This window comes from Nerophis lumbriciformis, linkage group LG09, assembly GCF_033978685.3.
Source record: "Nerophis lumbriciformis linkage group LG09, RoL_Nlum_v2.1, whole genome shotgun sequence".
NCBI lineage: Eukaryota > Metazoa > Chordata > Actinopteri > Syngnathiformes > Syngnathidae > Nerophis > Nerophis lumbriciformis.
Genome location: NC_084556.2, coordinates 47,463,602 through 47,484,759, shown reverse-complemented (window position 1 = coordinate 47,484,759; position 21,158 = coordinate 47,463,602). Strand labels below are relative to the sequence as shown.

The following is a 21,158-nucleotide window of genomic DNA, read 5'->3' as shown; positions in this document are numbered from 1 at the left end:
TCCATTATAAAATTCCCTTCAAGAAAAAAGTAACTTTTTAATTAAAAAAAAAAAAGCCTCTTACCCAAAAATGCATTGAAAAACAACCCAAAAATGGTTCATAATTTTGAAAACCCAGAAATTGGGTTAAAATAATACCCTTATAACCCCAAAAGTGGATTGCTATTCATAAAAATAACTCCAAAAATGTAATCCAACACTAGCAACCTAAAATTGGGTTATCAAAAATAACCCAGTATTTTTTAGTGTGTAAATTAATTTCAGCAGTACTGTATTATTATTATTAATAGTAGTATTGCTTTGTTGAATTGCAATTTTAATGAACTATTAAGCTAATTATTTTCCTTTTTTATATGTATTTTGATTTATTTATTTGACTTGTCAGTAATAAATAAATGAAAACAAATTAAAAAGGAAAAGCAGTAGAAAATGGATGGACTTGTCACTGGCCTGCTTTGTTACTTTTATTAAAAAGCAGCACTATAAAAATAAACAATTGTACCTACTGAATATACAATGATTATATTATAAATTCACAGGATTTAAATACCTTTTTCCCCTCAAAATTATTTTCTTAAAAAATACTGAGTTAATTCTTTAATTTAATTAACATTTTAAAACTTGGTTCTTGTGTGTTTGTCCCTGCAGGTCCTGGTACCGGTCATGGAGTTCCACCACGTATCCCCACTGAGGAACATGAACTGGTTTTGTTGTTTAGAAGCGTTTATGGCGGCGGCAAACAGGTGATGCTTGAATTTGTGACTTAGAAGAAAATGAAGAAGAAGGAGAGCCTGAGAGTCCAGCTCATAAGCTTGTTAGCTATAAACTATTTAATCAGGCGGAATGTAAATATTCCTCTTTTAATGTCAGCAGACTCACAATCTGCTAGCAATGGAAAAATGGAATTGTTTCCAACTTGCCTGGCATGTTTGTTTACAAGTTTTAGTCGACTGCTTGCAGCAAGTCAACGTGGTTTTCATGATAAGCATTCAATAATGTCATGTTTATGTGAAAATAAATTAATCAATCATCTTGTCAATGTCTCTGGAATCTAATCGACAACTACTTTGAACATAACGTAATGGAGCCGATACAAGACTTTTTTTCTTTTTTTAGATAAAACCAATTAAAAAAAATTGACAATACTTGTTTATCTTTTTAAACAATAATCAAATATTTTGATTTTTGTAAATAATTAATTGACTATTAATATTGTAGTTTTCAGTGGTAGCCATAACTATTTTAAATACTTGGTTATCTTTTTAAACAATATTAAAATTGTTAGATTTTTTTTTCTGTTTAGAAATGATTATTATATTGTAGTTTGCAGTGGGAAACAATTAAAAATACTGTTGATGGTTTTAAATAGTATTTAAATGATCAGATTATTTTTTAGAAATTATTGATTATTAATATAGAAGTTTGCAGTAGTAGCCAGAATTTTTTTTATTTTTTTAAATACCTGTTTATCCATTTAAATAATATTTAAATTAAATTGTTTGGCTTTTTGGAAATGATTGATTAATATTATTGTAGTTTGCTATTGAAGCCAGAAAAAATTGTAAAATACTTGTTTATTTTAACCAATAATATTTAAATGAGCAGAACTGTTTTTAGAAATAATAATAATAATCATAATAATTATATATATATATATATATATATATATATATATATATATATATATATATATATATATATATATATATATATATATATATATATATAATTAATTTTTTTTAATTTTTTTTTTTTTTTTACAAGCAATTGATTATCAATATTGTGGTTTGCAATTGTAGTCCCAAATAATGTTTAAAATACTTGTTGATTTTTAAACAATAATATTTAAATTATAATATTTTTTGGAAATAATTGATTATTAATATTGTAGTTTGTAGTGGTAACCAATGTTTTAATATTTAATTTAAAAAAACGCATTTATCTTTTTAAAGAATATTTTGATTGTTTGATTTTTTTTATTATTATTATTTTTTTTTTTTTTTAGAAATAATTGATTATTCATTTTGTAGTTTCAGTGGTAGCCAGAAACAATTTGAAAATACTGTATTTTTTAAAAACATTATTCAAATTGTTAGACTTTTAAAAATAAATATATATGTATATTGTAGTTTGTCTAGAAAAACATGTTAAAATACTTGTTGATTTTAAAAAAATATTTAAATTATTATATATTATTAAAAATAATTAATTATTAATATTGTAGTTTGCAGTTGTAGCTAGAAAAACATGTTAAAAATACTTGATTTTTAAACATATTTAAATTATTATATATTATTAGGAATAATTTATTATTAATATTGTAGTTTGCAGTCATTGCTAGAAAAAAAACATGTTAAAAATATTTGCTGATTTTTAAACGTATTTAAATTATTATATATTATTAAAAATAATTTATTATTAATATTGTATTTTGCAGTGGTAGCCATATATTTAATCAAAAATACTTGTTTATATTTTTAGGTAATATTTAAATTGTTTGACTTTTTTGAAATATTTGATTATTAACATTGTAGTTTGCAGTGGGAGCCAGGAAAAAAAGTGATACACTTGCTGATTTATTTTAAAAGTATTTAAATGATCTGACTTTTCAAAAACTATAATTGTATTTGACAGTGGTGGGCAGAATAATAGCGCCATGTAAATACAACTATGTTCCCAGCATGTAAGTGACACAGAAGTACAAGGCATGTATGTACATTTTAATGATAAAAGAACATTCAAACAAGCACGTTAGAATGAGCAATAAAAGAAGGCTTCAATCGTCACTTTGAAGAAAGACGTCACAGGAAGTTAAAAGAGGTCGTTGTGTCGCTCCTCAGTTTAAGTTTCTTTGTACCTGCAAATAAAAAATGGTTCTATCACGTCTCAAATGTAAGACAAATTATAATTTAAGTAGATTTAAGTCTCAAACTAGTGTTAATATTGCAAGAATGTTTGATGGATTAAATTCCCAGTCAAATTATTACTTGTTTTTTATTTTTGTCAATAATATAATAACAATGTATAATTAAAAATAATTAAAAATCTGATTGATATTAATAATAAAATAATATGCTGTATTTTTCGGACCATAGGGCGCACCGGCCTATGAATGGTCTACTTTTTATCTTTTTTCATATATAAGGCGCAATATAGGGCGCACTAAAGGAGTCATATTATTTAAAAAAAATTCTACATGTAAAACACTTCCTTGTGGTCTACATAACATGTAATGCTGGTTCTTTGGTCAAAATGTTGCATAGATGATGTTTTACACATCATCTTCAAGCCGCTTTCCGACAGTCGCTTCAGGATGCGCCGTTTTGTGGGCGGTATTATTTACGTGGCTCACCTTCGGCACAAATGTGTCCCGTGAAAAAAAGTCCGACGGGAACTCTCTAATAACTAAAGTTCCTTGGGTGAATAATGTAAACTCACTACACCGGTATGTTTTAGCGCTTTCACGGCAAGTTTACTGACAGATATAAGTAAGAACTTTACACTACTTTATATCAGAAATGGCAACAGTGGAGGATGAATGTCCCATAACAAGATAGAGAAGACTACAAAGGCGGACGCGCACTATTTTTCAGGATTTATGCAGATCCCAAATACAGATCAGCAGGTACCAGAAGGTAAGAAAAGTTGCTTTTGCGTAATATTGCAAAACAAAACGCCTGATAATATGTCTTATCTTATACACACACCATAGTAATACTCCTATGTCGAAGCACAGTACAATCCATCAAGCGGTGCGGCTTTATAGCTTACCAAAGTCGTACTAAAACATTTTGATAGATTTTTGAGGGACGTGTGTAATGTTTTGTATTTTCCAATGGAACATATAAAATGTTAGTGTTGTTTACTTGAGTCATATTGCCATCGTCTCTTATGTTTAACTGCCATCTACTGCTCACAGTTAACAATCTAAGACTAGATCTGGCCAATCTAAATCCAAGACTCAATCTGACCAATCTAAGTCTAAAGCTAGATCTGACCAATCCAAGTCTAAGACTAGATCTGACCAATCTAAGATTAGATTTTACCAATCTAAGACTAGATCTGACCAATATAAGGCTAAGACTAGCTCTGACCAACCTCAGACTAAATCTGACCAATCTAAGTGTAAGGCTAGATCTGACCAAACTAAGACTAGATCTGACCAATCTAAGTCTAAGACTATATCTGACCAATCTAAGTCTAAGACTATATCTGACCAATCTAAATCTAAGACTAGATCTGACCAATATAAATCTAAGACTAGCTCTGACCAATCTCAGATTAGATCTGACCAATCTAAGTCTAAGGCTAGATCTGACCAAACTAAGACTAGATCTGACCAATCTAAGTCTAAGACTATATCTGACCAATCTAAGTCTAAGACTATATCTGACCAATATAAGTCTAAGACTAGCTCTGACCAATCTCAGACTTGATCTGACCAATCTAAGTCTAAGGCTAGATCTGACCAAACTAAGATATTGCGAAACAAAAGGCCAGATAATATGTCTTATCTTATACACACACCATAATAATACTCCTATGTTGAAGCACATCAAGTGGTGCGGCTTCATAGCTTACCAAAGTCGTACTAAAACATTTTGACAGATTTTTGAGCGCCGTGTGTAATGTTCTATATTTTCAATGGAACATATAACATGTTGGTGTTGTTTACCTGAGTCATATTGCCATCATATTGCAGTCGACACCTATCTCTTATGTTTGACTGCCATCTACTGCTCACACTTAACAATCTAAGACTAGATCTGGCCAATCTAAGTCCAAGACTCGATCTGGCCAATCTAAGACTAGATCTGACCAATCTAAGATTAGATCTGACCAATCTAAGACTAGATCTGACCAATATAAGGCTAAGACTAGCTCTGACCAATCTCAGACTAGATCTGACCAATCTAAGTGTAAGGCTAGATCTGACCAAACTAAGACTAGATCTGACCAATCTAAGTCTAAGACTATATCTGACCAATCTAAGTCTAAGACTATATCTGACCAATCTAAATCGAAGACTAGATCTGACGAATATAAGTCTAAGACTAGCTCTGACCAATCTAAGATTAGATCTGACCAATCTAAGACTAGATCTGACCAATATAAGGCTAAGACTAGCTCTGACCAATCTCAGACTAGATCTGACCAATCTAAGTCTAAGGCTAGATCTGCCCAAACTAAGACTAGATCTGACCAGTCTAAGACTATATCTGACCAATCTAAGTCTAAGACTATATCTGACCAATCTAAGTCTAAGACTAGATCTGACCAATATAAGGCTAAGACTAGCTCTGACCAATCTCAGACTAGATCTGACCAATCTAAGTCTAAGGCTAGATCTGACCAAACTAAGACTAGATCTGACCAATCTAAGTCTAAGACTATATCTGACCAATCTAAGTCTAAGACTAGATCTGACCAATATAAGTCTAAGACTAGCTCTGACCAATCTCAGACTTGATCTGACCAATCTAAGTCTAAGGCTAGATCTGACCAAACTAAGATATTGCGAAACAAAACGCCAGATAATATGTCTTACCTTATACACACACCATAATAATACTCCTATGTTGAAGCACAGTACAATCCATCAAGCGGTGCGGCTTCATAGCTTACCAAAGTCGTACTAAAACATTTTGACAGATTTTGAGCGCCGTGTGTAATGTTCTATATTTTCAATATATAACATGTTGGTGTTGTTTACCTGAGTCATATTGCCATCATATTGCAGTGTACACCTATCTCTTATGTTTGACTGCCATCTACTGCTCACACTTAACAATCTAAGACTAGATCTGGCCAATCTAAGTCCAAGACTCGATCTGGCCAATCTAAGACTAGATCTGACCAATCTAAGACAAGATCTGACCAATCTAAGTCTAAAGCTAGATCTGACCAATCCAAGTCTAAGACTAGATCTGACCAATCTAAGATTAGATCTGACCAATCTAAGACTAGATCTGACCAATATAAGGCTAAGACTAGCTCTGACCAATCTCAGACTAGATCTGACCAATCTAAGTCTAAGGCTAGATCTGACCAAACGAAGACTATATCTGACCAATCTAAGTCTAAGACTATATCTGACCAATCTAAGTCTAAGACTATATCTGACCAATCTAAGTCTAAGACTAGATCTGACCAATATAAGGCTAAGACTAGCTCTGACCAATCTCAGACTAGATCTGACCAATCTAAGTCTAAGGCTAGATCTGACCAAACTAAGACTAGATCTGACCAATCTAAGTCTAAGACTATATCTGACCAATCTAAGTCTAAGACTATATCTGACCAATATAAGTCTAAGACTAGCTCTGACCAATCTCAGACTTGATCTGACCAATCTAAGTCTAAGGCTAGATCTGACCAAACTAAGATATTGCGAAACAAAACGCTAGATAATATGTCTTATCTTATACACACACCATAATAATACTCCTATGTTGAAGCACAGTACAATCCATCAAGCGGTGCGGCTTCATAGCTTACCAAAGTCGTACTAAAACATTTTGATAGATTTTTGAGGAACATGTGTAATGTTTTGTATTTTCCAATGGAACATATAAAATGTTAGTGTTGTTTACTTGAGCCATATTGCCATCAAATTGCAGTGTACGCCTATCTCTTATGTTTGACTGCCATCTACTGCTCACACTTAACAATCTAAGACTAGATCTGGCCAATCTAAGTCCAAGACTCGATCTGGCCAATCTAAGACTAGATCTGACCAATCTAAGACTAGATCTGACCAATCTAAGTCTAAAGCTAGATCTGACCAATCCAAGTCTAAGACTAGATCTGACCAATCTAAGATTAGATCTGACCAATCTAAGACTAGATCTGACCAATATAAGGCTAAGACTAGCTCTGACCAATCTCAGACTAGATCTGACCAATCTAAGTCTAAGGCTAGATCTGACCAAACTAAGACTAGATCTGACCAATCTAAGTCTAAGACTATATCTGACCAATCTAAATCTAAGACTAGCTCTGACCAATATAAGTCTAAGACTAGCTCTGACCAATCTCAGACTTGATCTGACCAATCTAAGTCTACGGCTAGATCTGACCAAACTAAGATATTGCGAAACAAAACGCCAGATAATATGTCTTATCTTATACACACACCATAATAATACTCCTATGTTGAAGCACAGTACAATCCATCAAGCGGTGCGGCTTCATAGCTTACCAAAGTCGTACTAAAACATTTTGACAGATTTTTGAGCGCCGTGTGTAATGTTCTATATTTTCAATGGAACATATAACATGTTGGTGTTGTTTACCTGAGTCATATTGCCATCATATTGCAGTCGACACCTAGCTCTTATGTTTGACTGCCATCTACTGCTCACACTTATCATTACACCATGTACCAAATAAAATTGCTTCGTTGTCGGTAAGCAAAACCGGAATGATTCCGTACATTAGGCGCACCGGGTTGCACTGTCGAGTTTTGAGGAGGAAAAAAGGATTTTAAGTGTGCCTTATAGTCCGGAAAATATGGTGGATGCAGTCGTGTAGGTGCCAGCTAATGCACTCACCTTTTGTTTATTTTTGGTTTAAGCATTAGATACGTTTTTTACCTGCACCCTGCCTCCCGCTGTTTCCGACATCTACAAAGCAATTAGCTACCGGCTGCCACCTACTGATATGGAAGAGTATTACACGGTTACTCTGCCGAGCTCTAGACAACACAGACACTCAACAACAACACATCATTTGCAGACTATAATTACTGGTTTGCAAAAAAGATTTTTAACCCAAATAGGTGAAATTAGATAATCTCCCACGGCACACCAGACTGTATCTCACGGCACAGTGGTGGAAAAACACTGATCTATTGAATCTGCACGTCGTAGAACTGAGGCTGAAATGTCCGTTTTACTGCCATGCCCTTGAAGAACAAGAGGACGAATACGGAAACGAAAAGACCAGCTTCAACTTGAAGCTGATGTAGCTGCACCCATGGCAAATGGAATAGCTGGATCAAGTTGGAGGGCATGGAGTCCTTTTTTGAGGAAATAATTCATATCCATGCATAGCCTTTTGTACAATGTAAAGATGAAAAGGACGGAGGAGAACCACCAAGAGGAGGAAATTCAAATCCACACTTGAATTTGTGTCTGATAACGTTACTGTATATATTTGTTTATCTGAAAAATACCACTTAATATACTTTGGTCAGACAGTCAATATTTATTTATTTTATTTTATTTTTTTAGGGGTGTAACAGTCAATATTTATTTATTAATTAGATTTTATTTTTTTCTTATATAATAAAAGTGAACTTTTGTTAAACCAAATATTGTGTGTTTTTTTCCATATACAACAACCTATCTGGACTCGATAAGAGAATCGATAAGGAATCGGTTCGATAAGAGGATTCGATAATAGGCTCAAACTCGATAATGTCTTATCAAACATAATCCCTAATGGTTATATTGTTTAAATAATATTGTTATATATTTTTCTTTCATTTTAAATATTTAGTTTTTATTTATACACACCATAGTTATTTTTTTCAAAATAAAGCTGACGGTTCAATACAAAAATATTTTTTCTATTTCTGTACATGTCATACAGTAGGAAGGAGATTCTACGGAGCCCCTAAAGGGACATGGGGGAATTTTTTAATTTTTTTTTAGACATGTGTCTGCGCACGTGATAGTTTCTCGTGCGCATGAGAAACTTTCTTGTGTGCACGAGAAACTTTTTATAAAGTTATAAAAAAAAAAAAAAAAAAAATTTATATATATATTTTTTTTTTACATGTATCTTTTTTTTTTTTTACAAGTTTCTCGTGCGCACATGTCTAAAAAATAAAAATAAAAAAAATAAAAAATTTGTTTATTTTTTTTATTTTTTATAACTTTATTAAAAGTTTCTCGTGCGCACGAGATACAGGTCTAAAAAAAAAAAAGATAAAAAAATTAATTTCCCCCATGTCCCTTTAGGGGCTCCGTAAGATTCACATGGCCCCCATATGTTGCAGTTTACCTGACACATGAAACGTGATGAACTTTAGCCACCAGATGGCAGTAGAGTGTTGAATATCTTAAAATGTGTGTTGTGGCAAGCCCGACTTTGACCACAGCGTCAGTTGCTATGTAGAGTGGCGCTTTCCATCATTTTCATCAGACTGCAGGACTGGGGCCATATGAATCGCTTCCCTTCTGTAGAACGTGATACCATTGTATGAATGAAAAAAAGGCCGCTCACCCTCTGATTCGAGGAAGACGTCCACACCAGCCTTGAGCTTCTTTGAAAACAAGCCTGGACAAAAACTGCGGGAAAACAGAGAAGAAGGAAGATGAAGTCCATGAAGGACAAGCTTGTGTCGTCCTGGTGCGAGACAGGTGTCCTCACCAAGCAGGCCAGCACGTCGGCCGAGATGAGCATGTAGAAAACGTTGTTCCAGCCGTACGGCGAGATCACTCCGGCCAGCAGGGGGCCCAACGCGGCTCCTGAACAACACCCTTCAATCAGGACCAGTTCTTCTCCAGCAGGACAAACATGGCGGCTCTTACCTACTGACCCCGTCCCGTCAATGATGGCCGTCACTGTGGACAAAGCTCTGGAGTTTCCTCTCAGACTCTCATGTGTGCCCTGAACGACAAAATACCCATGATGCATCAGTACGCTGCCATGTTGAGGTCACAATAGAAATACTGGCAAGAACATTACGAGGTCGGCAGACACAGCAGTGGTGATGAGGGCGTACGGTCCGTTCACCAAACCTCCACACAGCAGCAGCATGCCTGCACACCACGCACAATCATTTATTTTGCTTAACATCACATAATATTTGCAGATGTTTCACTTTCTTTTTTATTCCGGTCATGCACACTAGATTACCTTTGGCACAGTCATGCGCCTTAACATGTTCATAAAGGAGTAGGAAGAAGCAAAGCTTATGTGATGCAAGAAAGTGATCTTACCAATTGTCGTGCCGAGGCTCCTTTGTCCAATGGAATTGTAGAGAAAAAGCTGTAAAACAGATTAGATTCACGTTAAGACCCTCTGGAGACCCCAACTCAGGAGAAAAAGGTCAACACTCACCATGGGCGCAGCAGCCAGCAACATGACGCAACACGTCGTGGCTCTCCCGCCGGTGTAGTCGGACACGAGGCCCGCCATGATTCCGCCTGGCGGACACAACAGCAGCACAGTGAGTCACATGCTCAACGTCCAGACATCAACTGTTGGACTTTGTGAAGATATGCAGCAGTGCACTCCACAAACACGCTGCACCACATTCCACGAACATGGCCGAAAACGCTGCAACACATTCCACAAACATGGCCAAAAACACTGCACCACATTCCACGAACATGGCCGAACACGCTGCAACACATTCCACAAACATGGCCGAAAACGCTGCAATATATTCCACAAACATGGCCGAAAACGCTGCAACACATTCCACAAACATGGCCAAAAACGCTGCAATATATCCCACAAACACTGCACCATATTCCACGAACATGGCGGAAAACGCTGCAACACATTCCACAAACATGGCGGAAAACGCTGCAACACATTCCACAAACATGGCTGAAAACGCTGCAATATATCCCACAAACACTGCACCACATTCCACGAACATGGCGGAAAACGCTGGCTGCAACCCATTCCATGAACATGGCCGAAAACGCTGCAATATATTCCACAAACACTGCACCACATTCCACGAACATGGCCGAAAACGCTGCAACACATTCCACAAACATGGCCGAAAACGCTGCAATATATCCCACAAACACTGCACCACATTCCACGAACATGGCCGAAAACGCTGCAACACATTCCACAAACATGGCCAAAAACACTGCACCACATTCCACGAACATGGCCGAAAACGCTGCAACACATTCCACAAACATGGCCGAAAACGCTGCAATATATTCCACAAACATGGCCGAAAACGCTGCAACACATTCCACAAACATGGCCGAAAACGCTGCAATATATCCCACAAACACTGCACCACATTCCACGAACATGGCCGAAAACGCTGCAACACATTCCACAAACATGGCCGAAAACGCTGCAACACATTCCACAAACATGGCCGAAAACGCTGCAATAAATCCCACAAACACTGCACCATATTCCACGAACATGGCGGAAAACGCTGCAACACATTCCACAAACATGGCGGAAAACGCTGCAACACATTCCACAAACATGGCTGAAAACGCTGCAATATATCCCACAAACACTGCACCACATTCCACGAACATGGCGGAAAACGCTGGCTGCAACCCATTCCATGAACATGGCCGAAAACGCTGCAATATATTCCACAAACACTGCACCACATTCCACGAACATGGCCGAAAACGCTGCAACACATTCCACAAACATGGCCGAAAACGCTGCAATATATCCCACAAACACTGCACCACATTCCACGAACATGGCCGAAAACGCTGCAACACATTCCACAAACATGGCCAAAAACACTGCACCACATTCCACGAACATGGCCGAAAACGCTGCAACACATTCCACAAACATGGCCGAAAACGCTGCAATATATTCCACAAACATGGCCGAAAACGCTGCAACACATTCCACAAACATGGCCGAAAACGCTGCAATATATCCCACAAACACTGCACCACATTCCACGAACATGGCCGAAAACGCTGCAACACATTCCACAAACATGGCCGAAAACGCTGCAACACATTCCACAAAACGCTGCAATATATCCCACAAACACTGCACCATATTCCACGAACATGGCGGAAAACGCTGCAACACATTCCACAAACATGGCGGAAAACGCTGCAACACATTCCACAAACATGGCTGAAAACGCTGCAATATATCCCACAAACACTGCACCACATTCCACGAACATGGCGGAAAACGCTGGCTGCAACCCATTCCATGAACATGGCCGAAAACGCTGCAATATATTCCACAAACACTGCACCACATTCCACGAACATGGCCGAAAACGCTGCAACACATTCCACAAACATGGCCGAAAACGCTGCAATATATCCCACAAACACTGCACCACATTCCACGAACATGGCCGAAAACGCTGCAACACATTCCACAAACATGGCCAAAAACACTGCACCACATTCCACGAACATGGCCGAAAACACTGCAACACATTCCACAAACATGGCGGAAAACGCTGCAACACATTCCACAAACATGGCGGAAAACGCTGCAACACATTACACAAACATGGCCGAAAACGCTGCAATATATCCCACAAACACTGCACCACATTCCACGAACATGGCGGAAAACGCTGCAACACATTCCACAAACATGGCACGACATTCCACGAACATGGCCAAAAAACGTTGCAATATATTCCACAAACACAGCACCACATTCCACGAACATGGCCGAAAATGCTGCAACACGTTCCACGAACATGGCCAAAAACGCTGCAACACATTCCACAAACATGGCCGAAAACGCTGCAACACATTCCACAAACATGGCTAAAAATGCTGCAACACATTCCACAAACATGGCCGAAAACGCTCCAATATATCCCACAAACACTGCACCACACTCCACAAACATCGCGGAAAACGCTGCAACACATTCCACAAACATGGCCAAAAAACGCTGCAATATATTCCACAAACACTGCACCACATTCCACGAACATGGCCAAAAACGCTGCAACACATTCCACAAACATGGCCGAAAACGCTGCAACACATTCCACAAAACGCTGCAATATATCCCACAAACACTGCACCATATTCCACGAACATGGCGGAAAACGCTGCAACACATTCCACAAACATGGCGGAAAACGCTGCAACACATTCCACAAACATGGCTGAAAACGCTGCAATATATCCCACAAACACTGCACCACATTCCACGAACATGGCGGAAAACGCTGGCTGCAACCCATTCCATGAACATGGCCGAAAACGCTGCAATATATTCCACAAACACTGCACCACATTCCACGAACATGGCCGAAAACGCTGCAACACATTCCACAAACATGGCCGAAAACGCTGCAATATATCCCACAAACACTGCACCACATTCCACGAACATGGCCGAAAACGCTGCAACACATTCCACAAACATGGCCAAAAACACTGCACCACATTCCACGAACATGGCCGAAAACACTGCAACACATTCCACAAACATGGCGGAAAACGCTGCAACACATTCCACAAACATGGCGGAAAACGCTGCAACACATTACACAAACATGGCCGAAAACGCTGCAATATATCCCACAAACACTGCACCACATTCCACGAACATGGCGGAAAACGCTGCAACACATTCCACAAACATGGCACGACATTCCACGAACATGGCCAAAAAACGTTGCAATATATTCCACAAACACAGCACCACATTCCACGAACATGGCCGAAAATGCTGCAACACGTTCCACGAACATGGCCAAAAACGCTGCAACACATTCCACAAACATGGCCGAAAACGCTGCAACACATTCCACAAACATGGCTAAAAATGCTGCAACACATTCCACAAACATGGCCGAAAACGCTCCAATATATCCCACAAACACTGCACCACACTCCACAAACATCGCGGAAAACGCTGCAACACATTCCACAAACATGGCCAAAAAACGCTGCAATATATTCCACAAACACTGCACCACATTCCACGAACATGGCCAAAAACGCTGCAACACATTCCACAAACATGGCCAAAAAACGCTGCAATATATTCCACAAACACTGCACCACATTCCACGAACATGGCCTAAAACGCTGCAACACATTCCACAAACATGGCCAAAAAACACTGCAATATATTCCACAAACACTGCACCACATTCCACGAACATGGCCAAAAACGCTGCAACACATTCCACAAACATGGCCGAAAACGCTGCAACACATTCCACAAACATGGCCGAAAACGCTGCAACACATTCCACAAACATGGCCAAAAACGCTGCAACACATTCCACAAACATGGCCGAAAACGCTGCAACACATTCCACAAACATGGCCGAAAACGCTGCAACACATTCCACAAACATGGCCGAAAACGCTGCAATATATCCCACAAACACTGCACCACATTCCACGAACATGGCGGAAAACGCTGCAACACATTCCACAAACATGGCACCACATTCCACGAACATGGCCAAAAAACGTTGCAATATATTCCACAAACACAGCACCACATTCCACGAACATGGCCGAAAATGCTGCAACACGTTCCACGAACATGGCCAAAAACGCTGCAACACATTCCACAAACATGGCCGAAAACGCTGCAACACATTCCACAAACATGGCTAAAAATGCTGCAACACATTCCACAAACATGGCCGAAAACGCTCCAATATATCCCACAAACACTGCACCACACTCCACAAACATGGCGGAAAACGCTGCAACACATTCCACAAACATGGCCAAAAAACGCTGCAATATATTCCACAAACACTGCACCACATTCCACGAACATGGCCAAAAACGCTGCAACACATTCCACAAACATGGCCAAAAAACGCTGCAATATATTCCACAAACCCTGCACCACATTCCACGAACATGGCCTAAAACGCTGCAACACATTCCACAAACATGGCCAAAAAACGCTGCAATATATTCCACAAACACTGCACCACATTCCACGAACATGGCCAAAAACGCTGCAACACATTCCACAAACATGGCCGAAAACGCTGCAATATATTCCACAAACACTGCACCACATTCCACGAACATGGCCGAAAACGCTGCAACACATTCCACAAACATGGCCAAAAAACGCTGCAATATATTCCACAAACACAGCACCACATTCCACGAACATGGCCAAAAAACGCTGCAATATATTCCACAAACACAGCACCACATTCCACGAACATGGCCAAAAATGCTGCAACACATTCCACAAACATGGCCGAAAACGCTCCAATATATCCCACAAACACTGCACCACACTCCACAAACATGGCGGAAAACGCTGCAACACATTCCACAAACATGGCCAAAAAACGCTGCAATATATTCCACAAACACTGCACCACATTCCACGAACATGGCCAAAAACACTGCAACACATTCCACAAACATGGCCAAAAAACGCTCCAATATATTCCACAAACACTGCACCACATTCCACGAACATGGCCTAAAACGCTGCAACACATTCCACAAACATGGCCAAAAAACGCTGCAATATATTCCACAAACACTGCACCACATTCCACAAACATGGCCAAAAAAGCTGCAACACATTCCACAAACATGGCCAAAAACGCTGCAATATATTCCACAAACACTGCACCACATTCCACAAACATGGCCGAAAACGCTGCAACACATTCCACAAACATGGCCAAAAACGCTGCAATACATCCCACAAACACTGCACCACATTCCACGAACATGGCCGAAAACGCTGCAACACATTCCACAAACATGGCCAAAAACACTGCACCACATTCCACGAACATGGCCGAAAACGCTGCAACACATTCCACAAACATGGCCAAAAACGCTGCAACACATTCCACAAACATGGCCGAAAACGCTGCAACACATTCCACAAACATGGCCGAAAACGCTGCAACACATTCCACAAACATGGCCGAAAACGCTGCAATATATCCCACAAACACTGCACCACATTCCACGAACATGGCGGAAAACGCTGCAACACATTCCACAAACATGGCACCACATTCCACGAACATGGCCAAAAAACGTTGCAATATATTCCACAAACACAGCACCACATTCCACGAACATGGCCGAAAATGCTGCAACACGTTCCACAAACATGGCCAAAAACGCTGCAACACATTCCACAAACATGGCCGAAAACGCTGCAACAAATTCCACAAACATGGCCGAAAACGCTGCAACACATTCCACAAACATGGCCAAAAATGCTGCAACACATTCCACAAACATGGCCGAAAACGCTCCAATATATCCCACAAACACTGCACCACACTCCACGAACATGGCGGAAAACGCTGCAACACATTCCACAAACATGGCCAAAAAACGCTGCAATATATCCCACAAACACTGCACGACATTCCACGAACATGGCCGAAAACGCTGCAACACATTCCACAAACATGGCCAAAAAACGCTGCGATATATTCCACGAACATAGCACCACATTCCACGAACATGGCCAAAAAACGTTGCAATATATTCCACAAACACAGCACCACATTCCACGAACATGGCCAAAAACGCTGCAACACATTCCACAAACATGGCCAAAAAACGCTGAATTATATTCCACAAACACAGCACCACATTCCACGAACATGGCCGAAAACGCTGTAACACGTTCCACAAACATGGCCAAAAAACGCTGCATTATATTCCACAAACAAAGCACCACATTCCACGAACATGGCCGAAAACGCTGCAACACATTCCACAAACTTGGCCGAAAACGCTGCAACACATTCCACAAACATGGCCGAAAACGCTGCAACACATTCCACAAACATGGCCAAAAAACGCTGCAATATATCCCACAAACACTGCACCACATTCCACGAACATGGCCGAAAACGCTGCAACACATTCCACAAACATGGCCAAAAAACGCTGCATTATATTCCACAAACACAGCACCACATTCCACGAACATGGCTGAAAACGCTGCAACACGTTCCACAAACATGGCCAAAAACGCTGCAACACATTCCACGAACATGGCCGAAAACGCTGCAATACATTCCAAAAACATGGCCAAAAACGCTGCAACACATTCCACAAACATGGCCGAAAACGCTGCAACACATTCCACAAACATGGCCAAAAACTCTGCAATACATTCCACAAACATGGCCAAAAACGCTGCAACACATTCCACAAACATGGCAGAAAACGCTGCAATATATTCCACAAACATGGCCAAAAACGCTGCAACACATTCCACAAACATGGCCAAAAACGCTGCAACACATTCCACAAACATGGCCGAAAACGCTGCAACACATTCCACAAACATGGCCAAAAACTCTGCAATACATTCCACAAACATGACCAAAAACGCTGCAACACATTCCACAAACATGGCAGAAAACGCTGCAATATATTCCACAAACATGGCCAAAAACGCTGCAACACATTCCACAAACATGGCCGAAAACGCCGCAACACATTCCACAAACATGGCCAAAAACCCTGCAACACATTCCACAAATATGGCCAAAAACGCCACAACACATTCCACAAACATGGCCGAAAACGCCGCAACACATTCCACAAACATGGCCGAAAACGCTGCAACACGTTCCACAAACATGGCCGAAAACGCTGCAACACATTCCACGAACATGGCCGAAAACGCTGCAACACATTCCATGGACACATGTTATAAAACAGACCACAAACATGGCAGACACATGTTATTAAAACACTCCACAAACATGGCGGACACATGTTATAAAAGAGACCACAAACATGGTGGACACATGTTATAAAACACTCCACAAACATGGCGGACACATGTTATAAAACAGACCACAAACATGGTGGAAACATGTTATAAAACGGCAGTGATGGGCAAACTACTTGGAAAACATAGTAAACTAAGCGACTAGTAACTCTCGATTAAATGGTGCTAAGGTACAGGGTAAGCTATCCCAAGAGAATTGTAGCAAAGTACACTACAAGCTACACGGCAAAAGTAACTTACTACATCAACACTACGTAGAATATATGTATAAATATATATCTCAACTTAATGCGCAACTTTCCACCGAACAAAAAGGCAAAGAAAAAACGCTTTATTCTAATGAACACAAACTGGAAACATGCCCTCTGTCTGGCTTTTCAACACTTGAATGTTTCTTTTAACTTGCAAAGTTGCGGTAGTGGGTACCATGTACAGAATGAGGGGAAAAACATTGGAGACAAAATAAGTAAAAGGCAGTGAAACAATAATAATTAAAAAATAATTTACCACCACAAGGGGGCGATATTAATGTGTCGTCATAATCAGACCCCTACCTAAAAGCTTATACTAGGTAGGAAGAAGATCTGATCATCTTAGGTGCAGTAATGACAGTTTGATGGTTGATGGCTCAGAGCAGTTTTTGCCGCCACTACGAATAGGTACTGACCGAATCTGCACTTTAGGGTGTCACTGCATTTTTACCAATTCTGTTCAAGATCTGTATTTGTGGAGCCGCGTTACAAATTTTGAAAGTTTTGTGGCGAACCATCAGATCAGTTTGGCGCCATGCCACGCCAACATCCTATAGCTTTGGCAAAATTCCTTCGCAATTCCTGTCTGGTATTTGTCATTTTAACCGATAGTCATTTGGTCCAACTCCCGAGAACAGTGGTTCTTAACCTGGGGTTCGATCGAACCCTAGGGGTTCGGTGAGTTGGCCTCAGGGGTTAGGCAGAGCCTCCGCCGTGGAGGTCAAGACACACCCGATTCATTGTGTAAACGAAAACTTCTCCCTATCGGCGTATTATGGATACCCCCAAACAATGTTCCCTCTAATTTTCCATAAGTGTGAGCAAACGCAAAAACTCCTTGAGCATTCATGTGGAGTGGTCACACCTGCAGCACACCTCTCCCAAACCTGACTAAATAACAAGTTCAATGTTTTATTATTGCAATCAAATAACAGCAGTCACTTCAATGAGATTATTTTCTAATATAAGTGTTTTGGCTCACTTACACTGACTATGACATATTGTTTTTCATGAGCTGTGTACTAGTATTATATGTCTGGGTGGGGGGGTCCTACTTTGGATATAATGTGTACCCCTTTCAGATATCGCATTTAGTTCCCACTAAAACATTCACATGTTGCACAATGAGATGTAAACATGGGATTATGTGTACATTCCTGTAACTCTCTGTTTGTAAAATATATCTTTATTAGTATTTCTTTAATATAATAACATCATTTTATGATTACGGTTCGGGTTCGGTGAATGCGCATATGAAACTGGTGGGGTTCCGTACCTCCAACAAGGTTAAGAACCACTGCAGGAGCTGTGAAAGTACGACACCTGTTTTTGACGGAAACCAAGTTACCGTCCTGACTTCCTGTTTTTAAAAGTGGGTTCTTGAGGCTTTTAGAATAGTGCGTCCTGTCATGACAGATGTCTCGAGCGTTTGTTGTGACGATATGTCAATTTGGTGGCAGGGGCTAATTTTTTTAAATTTTCAAGGGGCCGCTATAGAGTCAATATTGAAATGTCCTGTTCGGTACACCCAAATTAACACATTTTTCACCAGACCAGACGTGCTTGCAGAAACTGGTGAGTTTTTGTGCATGACAAAGGCCTCGAAAATGTGACCCACATTTGAGAAAAATAATGCAAAAAAGCTTTTGCTGCTCTGGTCCTAACAATATTAAATAAACACCAAAATATACTCTCTGGAATGGGGACCTATTAGCACAGGATAAATAATAGAAACCAAAGTAGCAAAAATGACAATAACCTGGTCCAAGCAAAGTGCAAAACATCTGTCTCAAAAAACACAACAAACTTTATATGAACAGAAATCAATAAAAGTAAACATATTTTTTGGCCAGGACTGGAATCCTGTGCACTGTCAGGTTAGCCAGAACTAAACAAAACAGAACGTTTATCAAATGTTAAAAAGAGTGCCAATTCAATAAAAGTGCCGGTAAATGACCTACTGATGCACCCTGGAAGAAACATGGTTATTTAAACAAACAAAACAGCAAACGGGGCATCAAAATACTATGTTTATGGAGTGCATACTCATGTGGTTAACGCCACAGCTGCGGGATGTTATGATTTTGCTTCACGGTTTTGATGATACACTACATTGCCAAAAGTATTTGGCCACCTGCCTTGACTCACATATGAACTTGAAGTGCCATTCCATTCCTAACCCATAGGGTTCAATATGATGTCGGTCCACCTTTTGCAGCTATTACAGCTTCAACTCTTCTGGGAAGGCTGTCCACAAGGTTGCGGAGTGTGTTTATAGTAATTTTCCACCATTCTTCCAAAAGCGCATTGGTGAGGTCACACACTGATGTTGGTCGAGAAGGCCTGGCTCTCAGTCTCCGTTCTAATTCATCCCAGCGAAATTGTTGCCATCTAAGCTACTGTATGTTTATTGCCAGTGTTCTGGATAAAAACTGATACTTTATTAACCATATTCAAAAACACTGACTTAGATTACTGACACCATAATGCTTTGTGTCGTTATTGTTGGATTTGGGTTTTTTTTGTGTGCTTTTTCTCCTTGTTTCTAGCTGTTTTTCCAATTTTTGCTGTTTTTTTTTTTTAATGTGCCTAGGGCCAATAACAAACAACTCAGGGGCCACAGACGGCCTCCCTGTCGCATCTTAGGGACCCCAGCTGTAGAAGATAAATGTTCATGGCCAGTATAGTCTTAGTACTGTAGTCATTTTGTTCATCCTATAGTCCGCTTACGTCAGCGCCGGAAGTAGTAAAATCAGCTGTAGACCTGGCGGTTTTATCCTCTGTGACAAAAAGGGGATAAACGGGGAACTGTCATTATTTAGCTGCCGCCTTGTCTTATCATATATTACTGCCTTCGCACAAGTACATTTTTACTTTTGTATGCACAATAAATCCACACAAAATATGTACTTTGGAGCAATGTTCACGGACTCTAGTATCTGGCTCGTTAGCTTTCCGTCGCAGGCAAGCGCAGATGGTCGTGGTTAAGGGAAGAGTTGTTTGCAACAATAAGCCTCAGTGCATTGTTGCAGCTCGATGATTTTTAAGCACGTCATAAAATGAGCGTTTGCAAGAGGAGCGGGCGGGTGTAGTGGCGGCTGTGCTCGATGGGGTGGCTGAAGAAAGAGAGGCAGAGGCGTGCCTGTTTCCTGATTGCGGTTCTGTTGGTCACTTCCTGGGTGGGGTTGTCACTTACTGATGTCATATTAATCAGGGTTTTTCCTTCGTTCAAAATTGCCTCCATCTAATTTTGTGCCGCCCCAAGCCAGAGCGATTGATATCGCTCAACACAGAGTAAAGAGAGCAAGTCAGTTTGGACAGCACAAACCGACTTGGAGAAGTTCCTCTCTGGCTTTGAGTCACCCGAGTGCTGACTCAGCTAATTTTTTAATGTTTGGTGGTGATCAATCTCCAGAAGACATGAGCATGTTGAACTATGAAAAGGAAATGAGG

The 21,158-nt window shown here is 39.8% G+C and overlaps 2 protein-coding genes across 3 annotated transcripts in view; one reads left to right on the top strand and one right to left on the bottom strand.

The window, feature by feature from the left end:
• The window catches only part of pou2f3 (POU class 2 homeobox 3), a 54,421-nt gene extending 53,394 nt beyond the window's left edge, over positions 1 to 1,027 (top strand). The window contains exon 12 of the mRNA XM_061963045.1: positions 649 to 1,027. Coding sequence (XP_061819029.1) covers positions 649 to 691 — 43 coding nt within the window. The 3' untranslated portion in view covers positions 692 to 1,027. The remainder of the gene's footprint in view (positions 1 to 648) is intronic.
• Positions 1,028 to 2,699: 1,672 nt separating this feature from the next.
• Positions 2,700 to 21,158, bottom strand: part of slc37a2 (solute carrier family 37 member 2) — a 37,698-nt gene continuing 19,239 nt past the window's right edge. For both annotated transcript variants that reach the window (XM_061961685.2, XM_061961686.2), the window contains exons 13-19: positions 10,072 to 10,157; positions 9,951 to 9,999; positions 9,697 to 9,770; positions 9,540 to 9,618; positions 9,379 to 9,476; positions 9,232 to 9,296; positions 2,700 to 2,857 (exon numbers count right to left, since the gene is read on the bottom strand). In XM_061961685.2, coding sequence (XP_061817669.1) covers positions 2,842 to 2,857; positions 9,232 to 9,296; positions 9,379 to 9,476; positions 9,540 to 9,618; positions 9,697 to 9,770; positions 9,951 to 9,999; positions 10,072 to 10,157 — 467 coding nt within the window. In that variant the 3' untranslated portion in view covers positions 2,700 to 2,841. The remainder of the gene's footprint in view (positions 2,858 to 9,231; positions 9,297 to 9,378; positions 9,477 to 9,539; positions 9,619 to 9,696; positions 9,771 to 9,950; positions 10,000 to 10,071; positions 10,158 to 21,158) is intronic.